The sequence below is a fragment of the Salvelinus fontinalis genome, chromosome 5 (assembly GCF_029448725.1).
Source record: "Salvelinus fontinalis isolate EN_2023a chromosome 5, ASM2944872v1, whole genome shotgun sequence".
Classification (NCBI taxonomy): Eukaryota; Metazoa; Chordata; class Actinopteri; order Salmoniformes; family Salmonidae; genus Salvelinus; species Salvelinus fontinalis.
This window is the reverse complement of record NC_074669.1, coordinates 33283977-33306908: the sequence shown is the minus strand read 5'-3', so window position 1 is coordinate 33306908 and position 22932 is coordinate 33283977. Positions and strand designations below refer to the sequence as shown.

Below are 22932 nucleotides of genomic sequence, written 5' to 3'. Positions count from 1 at the left end.
TGGTGCGAGGAGCTGCCACAGGGCTTACCAGGCTGGGGAGACACACTGGAGGCCTGGTACGTGGAGCCGGAACAGGTCTCACCGGACTGGGGAGATGCACTGAAAGCCTGGTACGTGGAACAAGCACCGGATACACTGGGCTGTGGAGGCGCACTGGAGGTCTCGAGTGTAGAGCTGGCACAACCCGTCCTGGCTGGATGCTTACTTTCGCCCGACAACTGCGGTGCGCTGGCACAGGACGCACTGGGCTGTGGATGCGTACCGGAGACACAGTGCGCATCACCGCATAACACGGTGCCTGACCGGTCACACGCTCCCCACGGTAAGCACGGGGAGTTGGCTCAGTTCTAAACCCTGACTCCGCCAATCTCCCCGTGTGCCCCCCAAACATTTTTTGGGGAGCTGCCTCTCGAGCTTCCGTTGTTGCTCTAACTCTTCGTATCATCGCAGTTCCGCTCTCGCTGCCTCCATCTGCTCCCTTGGACGGCGATACTCTCCGGCCCTTGTCCAGGGTCCTTCTCCATACAGGATTTCTTCCCATGTCCACTCCTCCAGACCACACTGCTTGGTCCGTTTCTGGTGGGATCTTCTGTAACGGCTCTCGTTTGTAGAATGCAGAGTGGACCAAGGCGCAGCGTGGTAGGCGTACATCGTCTTTTTATTGATGACACCAAAACAAAATAACAAAGACAAAAAACGAAAGCGAACAGTTCTGTCAGGCACAGACACTAAACAGAAAACAAGATCCCACAAAACCCAAAAGGAAAATGACGACTTATTTTTGATCCCCAACCAGAGACAACGATAGACAGCTGCCTCTGATTTGGAACCACACTCGGCCAGAAACAAAGAAATAGAAAACATAGACTTTCCCACCCGATTCACAACCTGACCTAACCAAACATAGAGAATAATAAGGATCTCTAAGGTCAGGGCGTGACTGGCCATTTCGCAAATAAGAAGTGCTTGTTTCCCCAATAGCCTGCTGGAATAGGCTACTGAGGATGGGGTCATAATTTCAATCACTGAATCAAATATTAAAAATATATATATGAACTGAATATGCCAGTGTTTTTTTTATGTGTTTTACGTGTAGCCTAATCTGACTACTGTTACCATCAATCGAAGGCGTTCATAATAACACAAGGCTACAACAACAATAAACTGAAGTCCTAGGCTATTTATTAAATTGGTTTGCCAGCTCCAGGTAGGCTGCAGAAGGTGCACAAATTGATTTGCAATGGCTCTAGTGATATCGTAATTTCAACATATGTATTGTATCAAATGGTAGCATACAATGGCATTTACATTAATAGGCTACTTGATGGCCAACAGAGGCAAATGTATTATTCTCCACATTTAGCCTAATGTCAGTTTATTGAGGACTTTTACCCATACCAAAAGAACCACGAAAGGGAGTTCCATAACTTCCATTTCAAAATTTCCACTCCAGCAGCCCCCAAGACCCAAGAACCGAGCACACATAAAACACTTCGCTTGATACCGACTTCTTTAAGCATTCAACATTAGAATGCAGTTTAAACCACCTCCGAGCAGATTTATGTAATGCGCTCTAGTGTGCCCAAAGTCGTTTTCCAGTACTTTGTCTCCATTACTTCTTGATGTGCATCAGTTCTAGAGTATTTCAGTTTCATGGAAAAAGGTTTGGAAATAGGTGTCTCCGTAAGGACAATCTAAATAGCCTTCCTACAACTGGTAAAAAGTTGACACAAAGTCTCTCTCTCTCTCTCTCTCTCTCTCTCTCACTCTCACTCTCACTCTCACTCTCACTCTCACTCACTCTCACTTTCACTCTCTCTCTCTCACACACACACACACACACACACACACACACACACACACACACACACACACACACACACACACACACACACACACACACACACACACACACACACACACAGACACACACTCCTCTGACCCTTCCCACTACCCACTGACAGTCAGGAACAGGTCACATGGAAATATATATATTTTTAAGAGTAATGCCTTGGCGGCCGCTGTGCGACTTTAAATTAGCCCGAAAACCTACAATACATTTTCCCCCGCGACATCATTTTCAAAGTAGCCTAATTTTTGCAGGAAAACCACGAACATGGCAGCACTGATCAATCTGTCTTTGCAAACTTCCTGGTAGTTGTCGACAAGAAAAAGTATGTCCACTCAAAATCTGAGCATTTCTATACCCCCAAAACCATATGAGTGCTATTTAAGTCACTTAACAAGCAATTTTACAAGGATATCTTAATTGCTGTTCAATATTTTGAACTAATAAGAATACCTATGCTGTACTAACACCTCAGTAATGGGTGTAATAAATCCAATCTCTTACTGATTGGATTAGTTTAGAAATATGTAAGTTTATCTTTCTATAGTATACGATCAATTAATCAATCAATGTGCATGAGAAAAAAACATAGATATTAAATCAAACTATTCTAATAATTCTACCTGCAAAAAAAAAAGCATGTTGGGAAATATGATGGTGCACCTCCCCATCTTTTTCACTTTGAAAGACATGACGGAAATGAACTCAACACAGTCAAGTAACAACAGCACCATGATTGGAAATATTTATTGAATCAAATGTCCTTCACTTGTGCTGAAATGTAGGTAAGGTGACAGACATTCCGAACACTGATCTGAATAAAAGGCATGGAAAGTCACAGCAATTTCTAATGACTAAATGCACTCGAAACGGGACAATGTGTCAATGAACACATAAATAAACACTTAGGAGTTATAGGTTATAGGAGCCTGTGTGTCAATGTCCGTGGTACCTCGGGATCCGGGCTCTCCGTTTACGTTATTCATACGAAGGGTGTGACTTGTTGGCTGTTTTTTTCAGCCTGTATAAAACAACAAGCTCGCGTAAAATAAAATAGATGGAGAAGGCTATCCGGCACTCTTTGACACGGAGAGTCCCCTTAAGCCTAGTTGACAACTAGCATACTGTCCCTTTGTGACCAGATTTTCGGCAGAATGCCCGGTCTATGCTTGTTTTGTCTCACTGCCGTGCTTGCTGCATTCACACGGTTCGCGGAGACCGTGGGGACCGTGGTCAGATGCGAGCCGTGTGACACCGTGGCTCTCATGCAGTGCAAGCCGCTGGCAAAAGACTGCGCCGACAGCGTACGGGAGCCTGGCTGTGGGTGCTGTCTGACGTGCGCCCTTGCGGAGGGTCAGGCGTGTGGAGTGTACACCGGGCGCTGTGGCTCCGGGCTGACTTGTCAGCACCAACCCGGGGAGACCCGACCACTGCAAGCCCTGCTAGAGGGACGGGGAGCGTGCTCGAGCGTCGCGTCCAAAAAACTCAGCACCATTCTGCTACCCACACAGAAACAAGGTAAGCACCGTTCTATGTGTCTCTCTTTCTGTGAAGGGACTGAGTTGGGTGCCTGGGTTGGTGTGTTTCTATTAGAGAACCCTTACTGTATCCCTATAGGACTATAGCCTGCAGTTTGGTGTTGGTGCGTATAGCAGGGCACTTCTTTCTATCAACATTCGCGCACTTAAGTTACATGACCTATTAATTCATGGCAATCGGTAGTATCTAGCTACTCAGCGGACTGTGCCTGCCTTGTGACCTGCTTATCATGAGTGCTGGACAGTAGCACTGCAACCCCTCTCTCAGGTTCTGGTGACTGTTGCAAATTGCAACGCATGGTTCAATTCACTCAATAATAAGAAGGTGTTCTTAATAGTCTGTATGCTTCGTCTACATTTGTAAGTAGACCGCTTAACTACAACATTCTCGGTATTGGTAACATCCTCTTTTTACTTGCTATGACTGCGGTATATTATTGTTTACCTTAGTTTAATACACTGACTGTAAGTCGCTCTGGATACAAGCGTCTGCTAAATGATCAAAATGTAAATGTAAAAATAAACACTTGTAAAACACACTGCTGGTTATTATTCTAATGAACTTAGTCCCCAAACAAGGGCACATTTGATCAGAATACAAATAGTTTGAGGGCGGAGCTCATTTGAATAATACCCAGCCGTGTGCTTTGCAAGTTTTCGTTAGACATTTACATTTTGATCATTTAGAAGATGCTCTTGTCCCGAGCATAGTCAGTGCATTCAGCTAAGGTTGATTAAAAAAAAAACATATCACAGTCATAGCAAGTAGTAGCTGTCTAAGTATCTGTAACCGTTACAGGGAATTTATTTATTTATTTATTTTTATTTCACCTTTATTTAACCAGGTAGGCTAGTGGAGAACAAGTTCTCATTTGCAACTGCGACCTGGCCAAGATAAAGCATAGCAGTGTGAACAGACAACAACACAGAGTTACACATGGAGTAAACAATAAACAAGTCAATAACATGGTAGAAAAAAAGAGAATCTATATACCACGAGTGCAAAAGGCATGAGGTAGGCAATAAATCGAATAATTACAATTTAGCAGATTAACACTGGAGTGATAAATCATCAGATGATCATGTGCAAGAAGAGATACTGAAGTGCAAAAGAGCAGAAAAGTAAATAAATAAAAGCAGTATGGGGGGTGAGGTAGGTAAATTGGGTGGGTAGTTTACAGATGGACTATGTACAGCTGCAGCGATCGGTTAGCTGCTCGGATAGCAGATTTTTGAAGTTGTTGAGGGAGATAAAAGTCTCCAACTTCAGAGATTTTTGCAATTCGTTCCAGTCGCAGGCAGCAGAGAACTGGAAGGAAAGGCGTCCAAATGAGGTTTTGGCTTTAGGGATGATCAGTGAGATACACCTGCTGGAGCGCGTGCTACGGGTGGGTGTAGCCATCGTGACCAGTGAACTGAGATAAGGCGGCACTTTACCTAGCATAGCCTTGTAGATGACCTGGAGCCAGTGGGTCTGACGACGAACATGTAGCGAGGGCCAGCCGACTAGGGCATACAGGTCGCAGTGGTGAGTCGTATAAGGTGCTTTAGTAACAAAACGGATGGCACTGTGATAAACTGCATCCAGTTTGCTGAGTAGAGTATTGGAAGCTATTTTGTAGATGACATCGCCGAAGTCGAGGATCGGTAGGATAGTCAGTTTTACTAGGGTAAGTTTGGCGGCGTGAGTGAAGGAGGCTTTGTTGCGGAATAGAAAGCCGATTCTAGATTTGATTTTGGATTGGAGATGTTTGATATGAGTCTGGAAGGAGAGTTTGCAGTCTAGCCAGACACCTAGGTACTTATAGATGTCCACATATTCTAGGTCGGAACCATCCAGGGTGGTGATGCTAGTCGGGCGTGCGGGTGCAGGCAGCGAACGGTTGAAAAGCATGCATTTGGTTTTACTAGCGTTTAAGCGCAGTTGGAGGCCACGGAAGGAGTGTTGTATGGCATTGAAGCTCGTTTGGAGGTTAGATAGCACAGTGTCCAAGGAAGGGCCGGAAGTATACAGAATGGTGTCGTCTGCGTAGAGGTGGATCAGGGAATCGCCTGCAGCAAGAGCAACATCATTGATGTATACAGAGAAAAGAGTCGGCCCGAGAATTGAACCCTGTGGTACCCCCACAGAGGCTGCCAGAGGACCGGACAACATGCCCTCCGATTTGACACACTGAACTCTGTCTGCAAAGTAGTTGGTGAACCAGGCAAGGCAGTCATTAGAAAAACTGAGGCTACTGAGTCTGCCGATAAGAATATGGTGATTGACAGAGTCGAAAGCCTTGGCCAGGTCGATGAAGACGGCTGCACAGTAATGTCTTTTATCGATGGCGGTTATGACATCGTTTAGTACCTTGAGCGTGGCTGAGGTGCACCCGTGACCGGCTCGGAAACCGGATTGCACAGCGGAGAAGGTACGGTGGGATTCGAGATGGTCAGTGATCTGTTTGTTGACTTGGCTTTCGAAGACCTTAGATAGGCAGGGCAGGATGGATATAGGTCTGTAACAGTTTGGGTCCAGGGTGTCTCCCCCTTTGAAGAGGGGGATGACCGCGGCAGCTTTCCAATCCTTGGGGATCTCAGATGATACGAAGGAGAGGTTGAACAGGCTGGTAATAGGGGGTGCGACAATGGCGGCGGACAGTTTCAGAAATAGGGGGTCCAGATTGTCAAGCCCAGCTGATTTGTATGGGTCCAGGTTTTTCAGCTCTTTCAGAACATCTGCTATCTGGATATGGGTAAAGGAGAAGCTGGGGAGGCTTGGGCGAGTAGCAGCGGGGGGGGGCGGGGCTGTTGGCCAAGGTTGGAGTCGCCAGGAGGAAGGCATGGCCGGCCATTGAGAATTGTTTGTTGAAGTTTTCGATTATCACGGACTTATCAGTGGTGACCGTGTTACCTAGCCTCAGTGCAGTGGGCAGCTGGGAGGAGGTGCTCTTGTTTTCCATGGACTTTACAGTATCCCAGAACTTTTTGGAGTTAGAGCTACAGGATGCAAATTTCTGCTTGATAAAGCTGGCCTTTGCTTTCCTGACTGACTGCGTGTATTGGTTCCTGACTTCCCTGAACAGTTGCATATCGAATGTTGTTGTAGTTAATGATACATTTATCTTCACAATGCCAATTATTGTTATTAAAATTTCTTTTGAATGTAATTATGTAATGAGTTAGTTAGTGTAAAGCATGTCGCTATAATGTTCATAGTAACCTTTCACCAGCTTCTTTGAGGTTACTGGAAAATGCAGTTCAATGACACAGAACAATACTTTAACGTTAGCTGTATGTTTTGTATGAAAGTAAATGTTGCTGATAGCATGCTGGTATGTTACAGTATATTAGTCTAATTAGATGGGATTAGTGCAAGCAGGTTGGCTGCTAGGTATTTGTATATAGTGCCTTTGGAAAGTATTCAGACTCCTTTACTTTTTCCACATTTTCTTAAGTTACAGCCTCAAAATTGAGCTCAGGTGCATCCTGTTTCCATTGATCATTCTTGAGATGTTTCTACAACTTGATTGGAATCTACCTGTGGTAAATTCTATTGATTGGACATGATTTGGAAAGGCACACACCTGCCTATATAAGGTCCCTGTCACGTTCTGACCATAGTTCTTGTGTGTTTTGCTTGTTTTAGTGTTGGTCAGGACGTGAGCTCGGTGGGCATTCTATGTTGTGTGTCTAGTTTGTCTGTTTCTATGTTTGGTCTAATATGGTTCCCAATCAGAAGCAGGTGTTTTGTGTTGTCTCTGATTGGGAATCATATTTAGATGGCTTGTTTTGTGTTGGGGATTGTGGGTGGTTGTTTCCTGTCTTTGTGTTTTCTCTGCACCAGATAGGGCTGTATCGGTTTGCCACATTTTTGTTATTTTGTATTGTTGTAAGTGTTCACTGTTTTCGTCTATTAAACATGTTGAGCACTGGCTACGCTGCGTGTTGGTCCGATCCCTGCTACACCTTCTCTTCTCTTGAAGAGGAGGAAGGCTGCCGTTACAGTCCCACAGTTGACAATGCATGTCAGAGCAAAAACAAAGCCATGAGGTCGAAGGAATTGTCTGTAGGGCTCCGAGACAGGATTTTGTCGAGGCACAGATCTGGGAAAAGGTACAAACAACTGTCTGCAGCATTGAAGGTCCCCAAGAACACAGTGGCCTCCATAATTCTGAAATAGATGAAGTTTGGAACCACCAAGACTCTTCCTAGAGCTGGCCGCCCGGCCAAACTGAGCAATCGTAGGAGAAGGGCCTTGGTCAGGGAGTTGACCAATAACCCTATGGTCACTCTGACAAAGCTCTAGAGTTCCTCTGTGGAGATGGGAGAAGCTTCCAGAAGGACAACCATCTCTGCAGCACTCCACCAATCAGGAATTTATAGTAGAGTGGCAAAACGTAATTCACTCCTCAGTAAAAGGCACATGACAGCCCGCTTGGAGTTGCCCAAAAGGCATCTAAAAGACTCTCATACCATGAGAACAAGATTCTCTGGTCTGATGAAACCAAGATTAAACTCTTTGACCTGAATGCCAAGCGTCACGTCCGGAGGAAACCTGGCACCATCAAATCAAAGTTTTTTTGTCACGTCAACGAATACAACCTTACAGTGAAATGCTTACTTACAAGCTCTAACCAACAATACAATTTTTAAGTAAAACATAAGGGATTAGGTGAACAATAGATAAGTAAAGAAATAAAAACAACAGTAAAAAAGACAGTGTCGGGCTTATTGAGGTAGTACATGTAGGTATGGTTAAAGTGACTACGCGTAAATGATAAACAGAGAGTAACAGTAGCGTAAAAGAGGGGTTGGCGGGTGGTGGGTGGCGGGTGGCGGGACACAATGCAGATAGTCCGAGTAGCCAATGTGCGGGGGCACCGGTTACTCGGGTTAATTGAGGTAGTATGTACATTAATGTATAGTTAAAGTGATTATGCATATATGATAAACAGAGGGGTGGGGGGGGGGGGGGCACACAATGCAAATAGTCCGGGTAGCCATTTGATTACCTGTTCAGGAGTCTTCACGATACTTCCCTACGGTGAAGCATGGTGGTGGCATCATCATGCTGTGGGGATATTTTTCAGGGACTGGGAGACTAGTCAGGATTGAGGCAACGTTTGAACAGAGCTTACAGAGATATCCTTGATGAAAATCTGCGCCAGAGTGCTCAGGACCACAGACTGGGGCGAAGGTTCACCTTCTAACAGGACGACAACCCCAAGCACACAGCCAAGACAATGCAAGAGTGGCTTTGGGACAAGTCTCTGAATGTCCATAAGTGGCCCAGCCAGAGCCCAGACCTGAACCCGATCTAACATCTCTGGAGAGACCTGAAAATAGCTGTGCAGCAACGCTCCCTATCCAACCTGACAGAGATTGAGAGGATCTGCAAAGAATGGGAGGAAGTGCCCAAAGACAAGTGTGCCAAGCTTGTAGCGTCAATAAGACTCAAACCTGTCATCGCTGCCAAAGGTGCTTCAACAAAGTACTGCCTAAAGGGTCTGAATACTTACCATCGTCATGATCAGGCCTACCACTGTCGTGTCGGGGGAGTACAGGAAAGTAGGCCTACATGCAATTTTCATGTGTTCCACCACAAACTGTCATAAACAAATCTCACAAGTATAAGACATGTTCTTCGGCATGGTGTTCTTCGGCTTGCAAGCTTCCCCCTTTTTCCTCCATACATAACGATGGTCATTATGGCCAAACAGTTCTATTTTTGTTTCATCAGACCAGAGGACATTTCTCCAAAAAGTACAATCTTTGTCCACATGTGCAGTTGCAACCTGTAGTCTGGCTTTTCTATGGCGGTTTTGGAGCAGTGGTTTCTTCCTTGCTGAGTGGCCTTTCAGGTTATGTCGATATAGGACTTGTTTTACTGTGGATATAGATATTTTTGTATCTGTTTCCTCCAGCATCTTCACAAGGTCCTTTGCTGTTGTTCTGGGATTGATTTGCACTTTTCGCACCAAATTACGTTAATCTCTGGGAGATAGAACGCGTCTCCTTCCTGAGCGGTATGATGGATGCGTGGTCCAATGGTGTTTATACTTATGTACTATTGTTTGTACAGATGAACGTGGTACCTTCAGGCGTTTGGAAATTGCTCCCAAGGATGAACCAGACTTGTGGAGGTCTACAATTGTTTTTCTGAGGTCTTGGCTGATTTCTTCTGATTTTCCCATGATGTCAAGCAAAGAGGCACTGAGCTTGAAGGTAGGCCTTGAAATACATCTACAGGTACACCTCCAATTGACTCAAATTATTTAAATTAGCCTATCAGAAGCTTCTAAAGCCATGACATCATTATCTGGCATTTTCCAAGCTGTTTAAAGGCACTGTCAACTTAGTGTATGTAAACTTCTGATCCACTGGAATTGTGATACAGTGAACTATATGTGAAATAATCTGTCTGTAAACAATTGTAGGAAAAAGGACTTATGTGATGCACAAGTAGATGTCCTAACCAACTTACCAAAACTATAGTTTGTTAACATGAAATGTGTGGAGTAGTTGAACAACGAGTTTTAATGACTCCAACCTAAGTGTATGTAAACTTCCGACTTCAACTGTATATCTAACCAACTCAACATTGACATTATCCCTGCTGGTTAGTCACTATTAGATGAAAAGGCCAAACCTAACACAGGATCTGCCAATTAATTTCCAGCAATATATCCCTTTCTTTGTGGTCTGGGTGTTTGTCTATCACTCTGTGTGTAGCCAATAGTGATTGGTCTTTCGCGAACGAACAGCTCTTTTTGAACGGCTCTTTTGGTGAACGTCGGGAAACGAATCGCATATGTGAAAGAGCTGTTAATTGGCCTCCCGGATTTTTATATTGTTACTATTGCTTTTTTAGCTCCAGACATCAATTATCTGCAGATAAATTGTAAAAACATTCTCTGAAGATGGTACTTTCTCACTGCAGGAACAATATAGTGAGGAGAGAGTTTCATTCTGGTCAACACAAATTCTTTTCAATGCGTTACATTTTGTCATTATTCTTTTTGCAGGCCATCTAATAATTTGGTCAGGTTAAAATGTATTTGAACTCACATTTGACTTAGGCTTTAAATTAGAGATTAATAATATTTTCATGGTTTTAGTTCAATTTCTAAGCATTACTGAACGAAGACCCCTGTAACGTTCGTCGTCGGAATGAGACCAAAGCGCAGCATGGAAAGTGTTCATAATTTAATGTTCACAAAAACACTCAAACAAAATGAGAAGCGGAGAAAACGAAAGCGCACAGTTCTGTCAGGAAAACAACCTAAACAGAAAACAACACCCCACAAAACCCAAACGGAAAATGACAACTTATATATGATCCCCAATCAGAGACAACGATAGACAGCTGCCTCTGATTGGGAACCACACACGGCAAAACAACAAAGAAATAGAAAGCATAGATTTTCCCACCCGAGTCACACCCTGACCTAACCAAACATAGAGAATAAATAAGGATCTCTAAGGTCAGGGCGTGACAACCCCACTCACAGAAAAGACTCGGGAAGCCCATCACTAGCCGTTGATCACTAGCACATTAGAGGCCTATATACATAGACTTAAAATCACTGGCCACTTTAATAAATGGAACACTTGTCACTTTAATAATATTTACCTATTTTGCATTACTCATCTCATATGTATATACTGTATTCTATGATATTCTACTGTATTTTAGTCTCTGCCGCTCTGACATTGCTCGTCCATATATTTCTATATTCTTAATTCCATTCCTTTACTTATAGTTGTGTGTATTGGGTATATGTTGTGAATTTGTTAGATATTACTTGTTAGATATTACTGCGCTGTCGGAGCTAGAAACACAAGCATTTCGCTACACACGCAATAACATCTGATAAACACGTGTATGTGACCAATACAATATGATTTGATACGTAATTTAGAAAAATGTCAAACATAATCTGGGGAGAAAAATGTTTTTTTTTTTTAACAGGTATATTGACAGAAGACATAGTGCACTACATTATCTTGTACCCGGAGAAGAGTTGCAGGTGAGCGGAGAAGAGAAGAATGTGCCTATTCGATAGCTATGGAAAAAATGTGTAGCTTGTGACATGTTTCATTTAAATAAAGTAGCTGTCATGTTAGAAAAGGTTGGAGACCCCTCGTCTAGGATGTCTAGAATGATGGAGTTTGTGTGTGCCATAACCAGCCTTTCAAAGCACTTCACAGATGTGAGTGCTACAGGGCGGTAGTTATTGTGGCATAAAAAGTTCTTCTTAATGATGCGGTGTGAACCGGGGAGGGACGACGGGCGCTCGCGGTAATTAGCAGTAGAACAAGGCGGTAGGAACCAGGGAGGGTGGGAACCCATGCAGAAGGCTTAGGGGCCTTATAGTAGCTGACGCACACATACTAATATAGACTTGGCACACATATCACATCCATGTGAACCAATACTTTCTCCACTTTGCATTATCATGAGGAAAAGGGTCTATTTGCCTAGTTAAAAAAAGGTGAAATAAAATACAGGATGGATCCCAAATAGCACCCTATTCCCTATACAGTGCACCTTGGTCAAAAGTACTGCACTCTGTAGGGAATCGGGTGTCATTTGGGACACACAATAGTCATAACATTAGTCATAATGTAACAAACTCAGAGCAGGGAGACAGTGGGTTTGTCTGTCCAGTGTTGACTGCTAGCTATAGCCCATTGTCCATGACCATAACAATTACGGCCCAAACTGACCTTAGAACAGCCTCTAGGCCACCGTACCTGTCTCTATCTTCCTGTTGTGCTCTGTGTTTATCATGGTTGAGATGGGTAAAGTGTTAGGGTGTGACTGGAAATGGGTCCCAAATGGGTCCCTTATTCCATATAAAGTGCTTTACTCTGGTCAAAAGTAGTACACTATTTGGGCAATAGGATACCATCAGGGACGCATTGGCTGCATTTAAACAGGCAGCCCAAGCCCAATTCTGATGCTTTTGACCAATCAGATCAGCTCTGAAAAAGATCTGATGTCATTGGCCAAAAGACCAATAAGTGGGAATAAGATCAGAATTGGGCTGCCTGTCTTATATATATATACAGTATATTTATTGTACCTTTATATAACTAGGCAAGTCAGTTAAGAACAAATTCTTATTTACAATGACGGCCTACCAAAAGGCAAAAGGCCTCCTGCGGGGACGGGGCCTGGGATTAAAAATACAAATAAATTAAATAAAAATATAGGACACACATCACGACAAGAGAGACAACACAACACTACATGAAGAGAGACCTAAGACAACAACATAGCATGGCAGCGGCACATGACAACATGGTAGCAACATAACATGGCAGCAGCACAACATGGTAGCAGCACAAAACAGGGTACAAACATTATTGGGCACAGACAACAGCAGAAGGGGCAAGAAGGTAGAGACAACAAAACATCATTCAATGCAGCCACAACTGTCAGTATGAGTGTCTTTGAATGAAAAGATTGAGATACAACTGTCCAGTATGAGTGTTTGTTGTAGCTCATTCCAGTCGCTAGCTGCAGCAAACTGAAAAGAGGAGCTACCCAGGGATGTGTGTGCTTTTGGGACCTTTAACAGAATGTGACTGGCAGAACGGGTGTTGTATGTGGAGGATGAGGGCTGCAGTAGATATCTCTTATAGGGGGGAGTGAGGCCTAAGAGGGTTTTATAAATAAGCATCAACCAGTGGGTCTTGTGACGGGTATACAGAGATGACCAGTTTACAGAGGAGTATAGAGTGCAATGATGTGTCCTATAAGGAGCATTGGTGGCAAATCTGATGGCCGAATGGTAAAGAACATCTTGCCGCTCGAGAGCACCCTGATCTGCTGATCTATAAATTACATCTCGATAATCTAGCATGGGCAGGATGGTCATCTGAGAGCCATTATGTGTTACTGCATGTGAAGGTTACAGATTCAGATCATTCTATAGCCAAAATTATAATGTAAAGGCAGCCATGATTGGGATCTCATCCTCTGAGGGGTAAAGTGTTCAGGTGTGTTTGCTGACAGACAATATAGATTAAATGCCTGTTGAATAGAGGTATATGCCCATACCGTATGAATGAATCCCAAACGGCACCCTATTCCCTATATAGTGCACTACTTTTGAGCACACAGAACTGAAATACAATAGAATGTCATTTGGGACGGAGATTATGTCTCTCTCTCTCTCTCTCTCTCTCTCTCTCTCTCTCTCTCTCTCTCTCTCTCTCTCTCTCTCTCTCTCTCTCTCTCTCTCTCTCTCAGCTGTTTACCCCACTGCCATTGGAAAAACAAATTGCGTAAGATGTTCATCAGAAAAATATTGCAGTAGAGGTTTACATTGCATATAAATATTGATGTTCTTCAGAAATCCAAAAATAGACTGGTCTCTCCCCTTGGATTCTTTACACTTTTTTCAGTTTTGTTTTTAGGAGTTAGTCGAAGCGATTTGCCTCATTTCTGGGTGAAGGTGACGGATGGAGCATCTATATCTATTCTGCGAACATGTTGTTTTTTATGTTGTTGTCGCCATGGCGTTATAAACAGTTGCGTTGATGTGGGAAACAATCTGACCCATGTGGGAGCGTGTGCTGCATGGTTACCATGGTTACTAATTGATCAAGTTGTCAGGGAGTGGTGGGGTGCCACCCGCCGCTCCCTGTTCACGGCTATGCAACACAAAATCTGGTTATACTTAATCCTTACAATTTGTGTGTGTGTGTGTGTGTGTGTGTGTGCCTTTTTGTGGTCGTGTGTGTATTTGAATACGTGACTGCTTGTATGTGTGTGTGTTTGTTTGTTTGTTTGTGTAGGTGCATGCATGCGTGCTGTATGTGTGTGTACACGTAGAATGTGCAGGGTTGGGTAAGTGAATTTGTAAATATAATCTGTAACAGTTACTACACTTTTGGGTTATTTGGTAACCCAGCACTGGGTAAATATTGTACTGAAAACACAGGGTTATTTTTGACCAAGCCAGTTGGGTTGGGGGAATAACCGAACAGGTTGTGGTGTAATTTAACCATCAATTGGGTTATATTCACGTTCATGCTGGGTTGAATAACCTACAAATTTTTTAATGTTGGTTATTTTCAGGAGATTTGCCTGTCACGTTCTGACCATTGTTCTTGTGTGTTTTTCCTTGTTTTGTGTTGGTCAGGACGTGAGCTGGGTGGGCATTCTATGTTTTGTGTTTCTATGTGGGGATTGTCAATTGGCCTGATGTGGGTATTGGCTTATTACGGGTGTGGCTTTCAGATAGTTCATTTTTGCTGATAAGTTGGTACAATGCAAATATAAATGTGCAATAAATAGGTTTGCACATTACATGTTTTAATATAATATTAATAACATTAGTATTTACATATTGTAGGAATGTGGTAAGCATCCCAACTTTGGGATTTGCATAGGCTCATAAGGAACTCATACAGTTGTCTCATTAAAGCTACAAATATAGTCTGGACCTCAGTTCCACTGCATATTTTCAGTGTTCCCTTCTAATGAGGAACTGATTTAAATCTGGGACACTAGATGGGTGCAGTTAATTATCAGGTAGAACAGAAAACCAGCGGGCTCCGGATTTTATATGGGAAGAGTTGAATACCCCTGCTCTAGAGTTTTTCCATAGAGGGATCATATGTGTAGCCCAAAACTTTTGGACACTACAGATGGAAGTTGACCGATCAGCTTTACTGAATTCAGATGAGTCCCTTGACGCTTGTCGGGGTCGTAGAGAAAAACTACTCATATATACAGTACCAGTCAAACGTTTGGACACACCTACTCATTCAAGGGTTTTTCTTTATTTTTACTATTTTCTACATCGTAGAATAATAGTGAAGACATCAGAACTATGAAATAACACATATGGAATCATGTAGTAACCAAAAAAGTGTTAAACAAATCAAAACATATGTTATATTTGAGGTTCTTCAAAGTAGCCACCCTTTGCCTTGATGACAGTTTTGCACACTCTTTCTCTGAACCAGCACCATGAGGTGCATTTCAATTAACAGGAGGGCCTTGTTAAAAGTTAATTTGCTTTCAAACAATCAGTTGTGTTGTTTACGGTACCAACATTTTACGGTACCAAAATGTTTACTGTTACCTAATTTATCTAACTTAATCTAATTTACACTACCAATTACAGAATATTCACTGTAATTACCCAGTGACATATACAGTAACATACCGTTACTGAAAATGTTGTTGTAGTTAAGGATACACTGGTCTTCAAAATAATAGTAATTACCATCCTAGTAGGGTGTGTGTTACACGGGATCCTTTGCATGTCCCTGCTCTATTGAAGTTGAAATCAAATCAAATTGTATTGGTCACATACACATAGTTAGCAGATGTTGATGCGAGTGTAGCGGAACACTTGTGCTTCTAGTTCCGACGGTAATATCTAACAAGTAAGATATGTAAACATGATTAAACTGGCATTCTTTAAAGTAGCATTGTTTAACTACAGAGTACCTAACCCGGATCCGGGAGCACCCCCCACCTCCCCCACACTGATTAGCATCGCTAGCATAGCGTCACAATTAAATAGTAGCATCTAAATATCATTAAATCACAAGTCCAAGACACCCAATGAAAGACACAGATCTTGTGAATAAAACCACCATTTCAGATTTTTTAAATGTTTTACAGGGAAGACACAATATGTAAATCTATTAGCTAAACACGTTAGCAAAATGACACCATTTTCTTACTCCAACAGTTTCTTACTCCATCAGGTGCTATCACCAATTCGGCTAAACTAAGATATTGATAGCCACAAACCAACAAACAAATTCTTAAGATGACAGTCTGATAACATATTTATGGTATAGCATAGTTTTTTTTTTTTAAATGTGCATTTTTCAGGTATAAATCACAGTTCTACATTGCAGCTGCAATCTGATATAGTGCTGATGCAGCTAGAACAATTACAGAGACCAACGTTATATAACTAATTACTTGTCTTAAAACATTTCAGAAAAAATACACAGCGTACAGACATTGAAAGCCCAACATCTGGTGAATCCAAACAATATTTCAGATTTTTTAAATGTTTTATAGCGAAAACAAAATGTATCGCTAAATTAGCATAACCAGGCCAGCCAGAACCGGCTGGACGCACCCGACCAGTTCACATGCACGACAGATATATGAAATAACATCGTAAATTGGGTCTTACTATTGCTGGTCTTTCATCAGAATGTTGATCAAGGTGTCCTTAGTCCTGATGAGTCGTTCAATCCATTCACAATGGCAACCTCCCCTCTTCATTTAGCCTGGGTACTGGTCGACTGGCACGGTCCATGTCCAAAGTTAAAAAACTCAAAGAACGGAACACGGCAAAACTCCCGAAAAAATTCTAATAATCTGATTAAACTATATTGAAAAAACATACATTACGGTGATATGGTCACATGTATCAAACAAACTTCGACACGGAGATAGTTTTCATCCGTAACGTCAGCATAACAAAAGACAATGGCACCTCTGAAAACGCGCATCTCAGAAACCGGAAGTTGTCGGTCACGCTAAAGAAATAGGTCTTATTTCACGTCAGTACAAGATAAACAAAAAATTTCTCCTCTGACGTCTTCCAGACACCCAGAGGAAGAAGAAGGAAGTGTGTTTCGGGTCATAGGTCGCGTGACCATATATAGGCAGAGCTTTGAAGCGAGCATACACATCTTGCAATCTTCTTCTGGCTCAGGGAAAGTGCTGTGAAATGACCTGTGTTTGACTCAGAGACAAAATTGGAACGGTTTTAGAAACCATAGCTTGTTTTCTATCCAATGGCATATGGTTATATGCATATAGTAACAGCAATAATTGAATAAGAGGCAGTTTAATCTGTAGAGGCAATTATGCTAATGCTAAACAGCACCCCCTGTATTCTCAAGAAGTTAAAGTGACGAGTGATTAACTTATTAAAGTGGCCAGTAATTGGGTCTCTATGTAGGCAGCAGCTTCTCTGAGTTAGTGATTGCTGTTTAGCAGTCTGATAGCCTTGAGATAGAAGCTGTTTTTCAGTCTCTCCGTCCCAGCTTTGACGCAGCTGTACTGACCTCGCCTTCTGGATGATAGCGGTGTGAACAGGCAGTGGCTCGGGTGGTTGTTGTCCTTGATGATCTTTTTAGCCTTGCTGTGACATCAGGTGCTGTAGGTGTTATGGAGGGCAGGTAGCTTTCCCCCGGTGATGCGTTGTGCAGACCACACCACCCTCTGGAAAGCTTTGCGGTTGAGGGTGGTGCAGTTGCCTTACCAGGCTGTGATGCAACACGACAGGATGCTCTCGATTGTGCATCTGTAAAAGTTTGTCAGGGTTTTGAGTGACCAGACTTTTCCAGTGGATAAGGGGGTGCTCCCTCTGCTGTTTCCTGAAGTATACAATCATCTCCTTTGTTGACGTTGAGTGAGAGGTTGTTTTCCTGACATCACACTCTGAGTGCCCTTACCTCCTCCCTGTAGGCTGTCTCGTCGTTGTTGGTAATCAAGCCCACTACTGGTGTGTCATCTGCAAACTTGATGATTGAGTTGGAGCCGTGCATGGCCACACAGTCGTGGGTGAACATGGAGTACAGGAGGGGGCTGAGCAAGCACCCTTGTGGGGCCCCAGTGTTTCGTGTCAGCGAAGTTGAGGAGTAGTTGTTTCCTACCTTCACCCCCTGGGGACGGCCCGGATAGGGTAGGTGAAAACAAATATCAGATAAGTGCTTCAGCACTCGGCGGTCCTGTTCTGTGAGATTGTGTGGCCTACCACTTCACGGCTGAGCCGTTGCTGCTCCTAGACGTTTCTACTTCACAATAACAGCACTTACAGTTGACCTGGGAGCTCGAGCAGCAAACTGACTTGTTGGAATAGTGGCATCCTATGACCATGCCACATTGAAAGTCACTGAGCTGTTCAGTAAGTCCATTCTACTGCCAATGTTTGTCTGTTGAGATTGCGTAGCTGTGTGCTCTATTTCATAAACCTGTCAGCAACAGTTGTGGATGAAAAAGCCGAATCTACTCATTTGAAGTGCTGTCCACATACTTCTGTATATATAGTGTACACCTCTTTTTGCCAACCCTCCTCACCACATCGCTTCACTCTACACTCAGCTCCTTCTCGGCGGTCATCACTGCACCTGCCACCACAATTACTTCACTCTCACTCTCGTCACATTCATTCATTCTCTAGCTCTTCCCCAACTTCTGTGCGATCCTGCATTCCATATTCCATCATAACTTATTCCACTTTTCTCCTTCTTTCCTTATCCATCATCTTCTCCTTTACTTGATCTTCCAAAAGGATTTTACAATTCCCCACTCAATATTTATTCATAATACATTCTACTTTCTTCCTTGTCCGTCATCTTAACATCTTCCAAAATGGATCACTAGTCACTTCATACAATGCCACTTTAAATAATGTCACTTGAATAATGTTTACATATCTTACATTACTCATATCATATGTACAGTTGAAGTCATAAGATTACATACAGTTGAAGTCAGAAGTTTACATACACTTAGGTTGGAGTCATTCAAACTCGTTTTTCAACCACTCCACAAGTTTCTTGTTTTTCTACCTTCAAACTCAGTGCCTCTTTTCATGGGAAAATCAAACTAAATCAGCCAAGACCTCAGAAAATGAATTGTAGAGCTCCACAAGTCTGGTTCATCCTTGGGAGCAAATTCCAAATGCCTGAAGGTATCACGTTCATCTGTACAAACAATAGTACGCAAGTATAAACACCATGGGACCACACAGTTATCATACCGCTCAAGATGGAGACGCGTTCTGTCTCCTAGAGATGAACGTACTTTGGTGGGAAAAGTGCAATCAATCCCAGAACAACAGTAAAGGATCTTGTGAAGATGCTGGAGGAAACAGGTACAAAAGTATCTATATCCAGAGTAAAACATGTCCTATATCGACATAACCTGAAAGGCTGCTCAGCAAGGAAGAAGCCACTGCTCCAACACCGCCATAAAAAAGCCAGGCTACAATTTGCAACTGCACTTGAGGACAAAGATCGTACTTTTGGTCTGATGAAACAAAGATAGAACTGTTTGGCCATTGTTATGTTTGGAGGAAAAAGGGGGAGGATTGCAAGCCGAAGAACACCATCCCCATCGTGAAGCACGGGGGTGGCTGCATCATGTTGTGGAGGTACTTTGCTACAGGAGGGACTGGTGCACTTCACAAAATAGATGGCTTCATGAGGGAGGAAAATTACGTGGATATATTGAAGCAACATCTGAAGACATCAGTCAGGAAGTTAAAGCTTGGTTGCAAATGGGTATTCCAAATGGACAATGACCCCAAGCATACTTCCAAAGTTGTGGCAAAATGGCTTAAGGACACCAAAGTCAAGGTATTGGTGTGGCCATCACAAAGCCCTGACCTCAATCCCATAGAAAATTTGTGGGCAGAACTGAAATAGTGTGTGCGAGAAAGGAGGCCTACAAACCTGACTTAGTTACACCAGCTTTGTCAGGAGGAATGGGGCAAAATTCCCCCAACTTATTGTTGGAAGCTTGTGGAAGGCTACCTGAAACGTTTCACCCAAGTTAAACAATTTAAAGGGAATGCTACCAAATATTATTTGAGTGTAAGTAAACTTTTGACCCACTGGGAATATGATGAAAGAAATAAAAGCTGAAATAAATAATTCTCTCTACTATTATTCTGACATTTCACATTCTTAAAATAAAGTGGTGATCCTAACTGACCAAAGACAGGGAATTTTTACTAGGATTAAATGTCAGGAATTGTGAAAAACTGAGTTTAAATGTATTTGGCTAAGGTGTATGTACACTTCCGACTTCAACTATAGGTAGAGGTTTAAGCGACTATGCATGGATAATAAACAGAGAATAGAGAGCGGTTGTGGTTGGGGGAGGGGTGCGAGGGACACACACACGATGCAAATAGTCTTGGTAGTCATCTGATTAGCTAAAAAGCCTTTTTTGACCTAGACATGGTGCTCCGGTGTTGCTTGCCGTACGGTAGCAGAGAGAACAGTCTATGACTACAGTGGCTGGAGTATTTGGCCATTTTTAGGGCCTTCCTCTGACACTGACTGGTGTAGAGGTCCTGGATGGCAGGAAGCTTGGCCCCAGTGATGTACTAGGCCGTACACACTACCCTGTAGTGCCTTATGGTTGGAGGCCGAGCATGTCCATGTCCATGTCCAGACAGTGATGCAACCAGTCAGGATGCTCTCGATGGTGAAGCTGTAGAACTTTTTGAGGATCTGAGGACCCATGCCAAATCTTTTCAGTTTCCTGGGGGGGAATAGGTGTTGTCTTGCCCTCTTCACTACTGTCTTGGTGTGTTTGGACCATGATAGTGTGTTGGTGGTGTGGACACCAAGGAACTTGAAGCTCTCAACCTGCTCAACTACAGCCCTGTCGATGAGAATGGGGGCGTGCTCTGTCCTCCTTTTCCCATAGTCCACATTCATCTCCTTTGTCTTGATCACATTGAGGGAGAGGTTGTTATCGTGACACAACACTACCAGGACTCTGTCTCATCGTTGTTGTGTTATCGGCAAACTTAATGATGGTGTTGGAGTCGTGCTTGGCCATGCAGTCAAGGGTGAACAGGGAGTACAGGAGGTGACTGAATAAAGACCCCTGAGGGGCCCCCGTGTTGAGGATCAGCGTGGCAGATGTGTTGTTACCTACCCTTACCACCAGGGGCGGCCCGTCAGGAAGTACAGGATCCAGTTGCAGAGGGAGGAGTTTAGTCCCAGGGTCCTTAGCTTAGTGATGAGCTTTGATGGCGCTATGGTGTTGAACGCTGAGCTGTATAGCATTCTCACGCATGAATAGCATTCTCACGCATGTTTTCCTTTTGTCCAGATGGGAAAGGGCAGTGTGGAGTGCAATAGAGATTGCATCATCTGTGGCTCTGTGGGGCGATATGCAAATTGACGTGGGTCTAGGGTTCCTGGGATAAAGGTGTTGATGTGAGCCATGACCAGCCTTTAAAAACACTCCATGGCTGCAGACGTGAGAGCTTCAGGTTGGTAGTCAATTAGGCAGGTAACCTTGGTGTTCTTGGGCACAGGGACCATGGTGGTCTGCTTGAAACATGTTGTTATAACAGACTCGCTCATGGAAAATGGTTGAAAATGTCAGTTGACAGGTTGAAAATGTCAGGGAAGACACTTGCCAGTTGGACAGCGCGTGCTCGGAGTACACGTCCAGGTAATCCGTCTGGCCCTGCGGCCTTGTGAATGTTGACTTGTTTAAAGTTCTTACTCACATCGGCTACAGAGAGCCTGATCACACAGTCGTCTGGAACAGCTGATGCTCCCATGCATGCTTCAGTGTTACTTGCCTCGAAGTGAGCATATAAGTTATTTAGCTTCCACAATAAAGCCCACAATGTTAGCACTAAACAGTTTCTATATGTACGGTACTTCTATTAATTTTTTCAACTGGACCCGGAGTGCGACATAGTGCAACTGGTCCCGAAGTGCGACATAGGCGGATGTGGTGGATTGAGATGCATTCATTACAAAACAGATATCTGTAGTTTAAACTGACAGATTTCTATGGGGATTTCTTTATTCTGTTAATTCGATTTCCACGGGGACGCAGACATTGACCTTAAGTTAACACATTGTTGAATATTCTACTGTACAGTACCAGTCAAAAGTTTTGGACACACCTACTCATTCAAGGATTTTTCTTTATTATTACTATTTTCTACATTGTAGAATGTAGAAATAACACATGTGGAATTATGTAGTAACCAATAGTGTTAAACAAATCAAAATATATTTCATATTTGATATTCTTCAAAGTAGCCACCCCTGGTGACAGCGTTGCATACTCTTGGCATTCTCTCAACCAGCTTCACCTGGATTGCTTTTCCAGCAGTCTTGAAGGAGTTCCCACATATGCTGAACACTTGTTGACTGCTTTTCCTTCACTCTGCGGTCCAACTCATCGCAAACCATCTCAATTGGGTTGAGGTCAAGTGATTGTGGAGGCCAGGTCATCTGATGCAGCACTCCGTCACTCTCCTTCTTGGTCAAATAGCCCGTACGCAGCCTGGAGGTGTGTTGGGTCATTGTTCTGTTGAAAAACAAATGATAGGTCCAGTAAGCGCAAACCAGATGGGATGGCGTATCGCTGCGGAATGCTGTGGTAGCCATGCTAGTTAAGTGTGCCTTGAGTTCTAAATAAATCACAGAAAGTGTCACCAGCAAAGCACCCCCAAACTATCACACCTCCTCCTCCATGTTTCACGGTGGAAACCACACATGCAGAGATCATCCGTTTTTGGTTGGAACCAAAAATCTCAAATTTGGACTCATCAGACCAAAGGACAGATTTCCATAAGTCTAATGTCTATTGCTCGTGTTTCTTGGCCCAAGCAAGTCTCTTCTTATTATTGGTGTCCTTTAGTAGTGGTTTCTTTGCAGTATTTCGATCATGAAGGCCTGATTCACGCCATCTCCTCTAAACAGATCATGTTGTCTGTTACTTGAACTCTGTGAAGCATTTATTTGGGCTGCAATTTCTGAGGCTGGTAACTCTAATGAACTTATCCTCTG

General features: G+C 43.2%; 1 protein-coding gene across 1 annotated transcript in view; it reads left to right on the top strand.

Annotated features, from left to right (window-relative positions):
- Positions 1–2916: 2916 nt before the first annotated feature.
- LOC129855491 (insulin-like growth factor-binding protein 3) overlaps positions 2917–22932 on the top strand; it is a 59908-nt gene continuing 39892 nt past the window's right edge. The window contains exon 1 of the mRNA XM_055923208.1: positions 2917–3367. Coding sequence (XP_055779183.1) covers positions 3004–3367 — 364 coding nt within the window. The 5' untranslated portion in view covers positions 2917–3003. The remainder of the gene's footprint in view (positions 3368–22932) is intronic.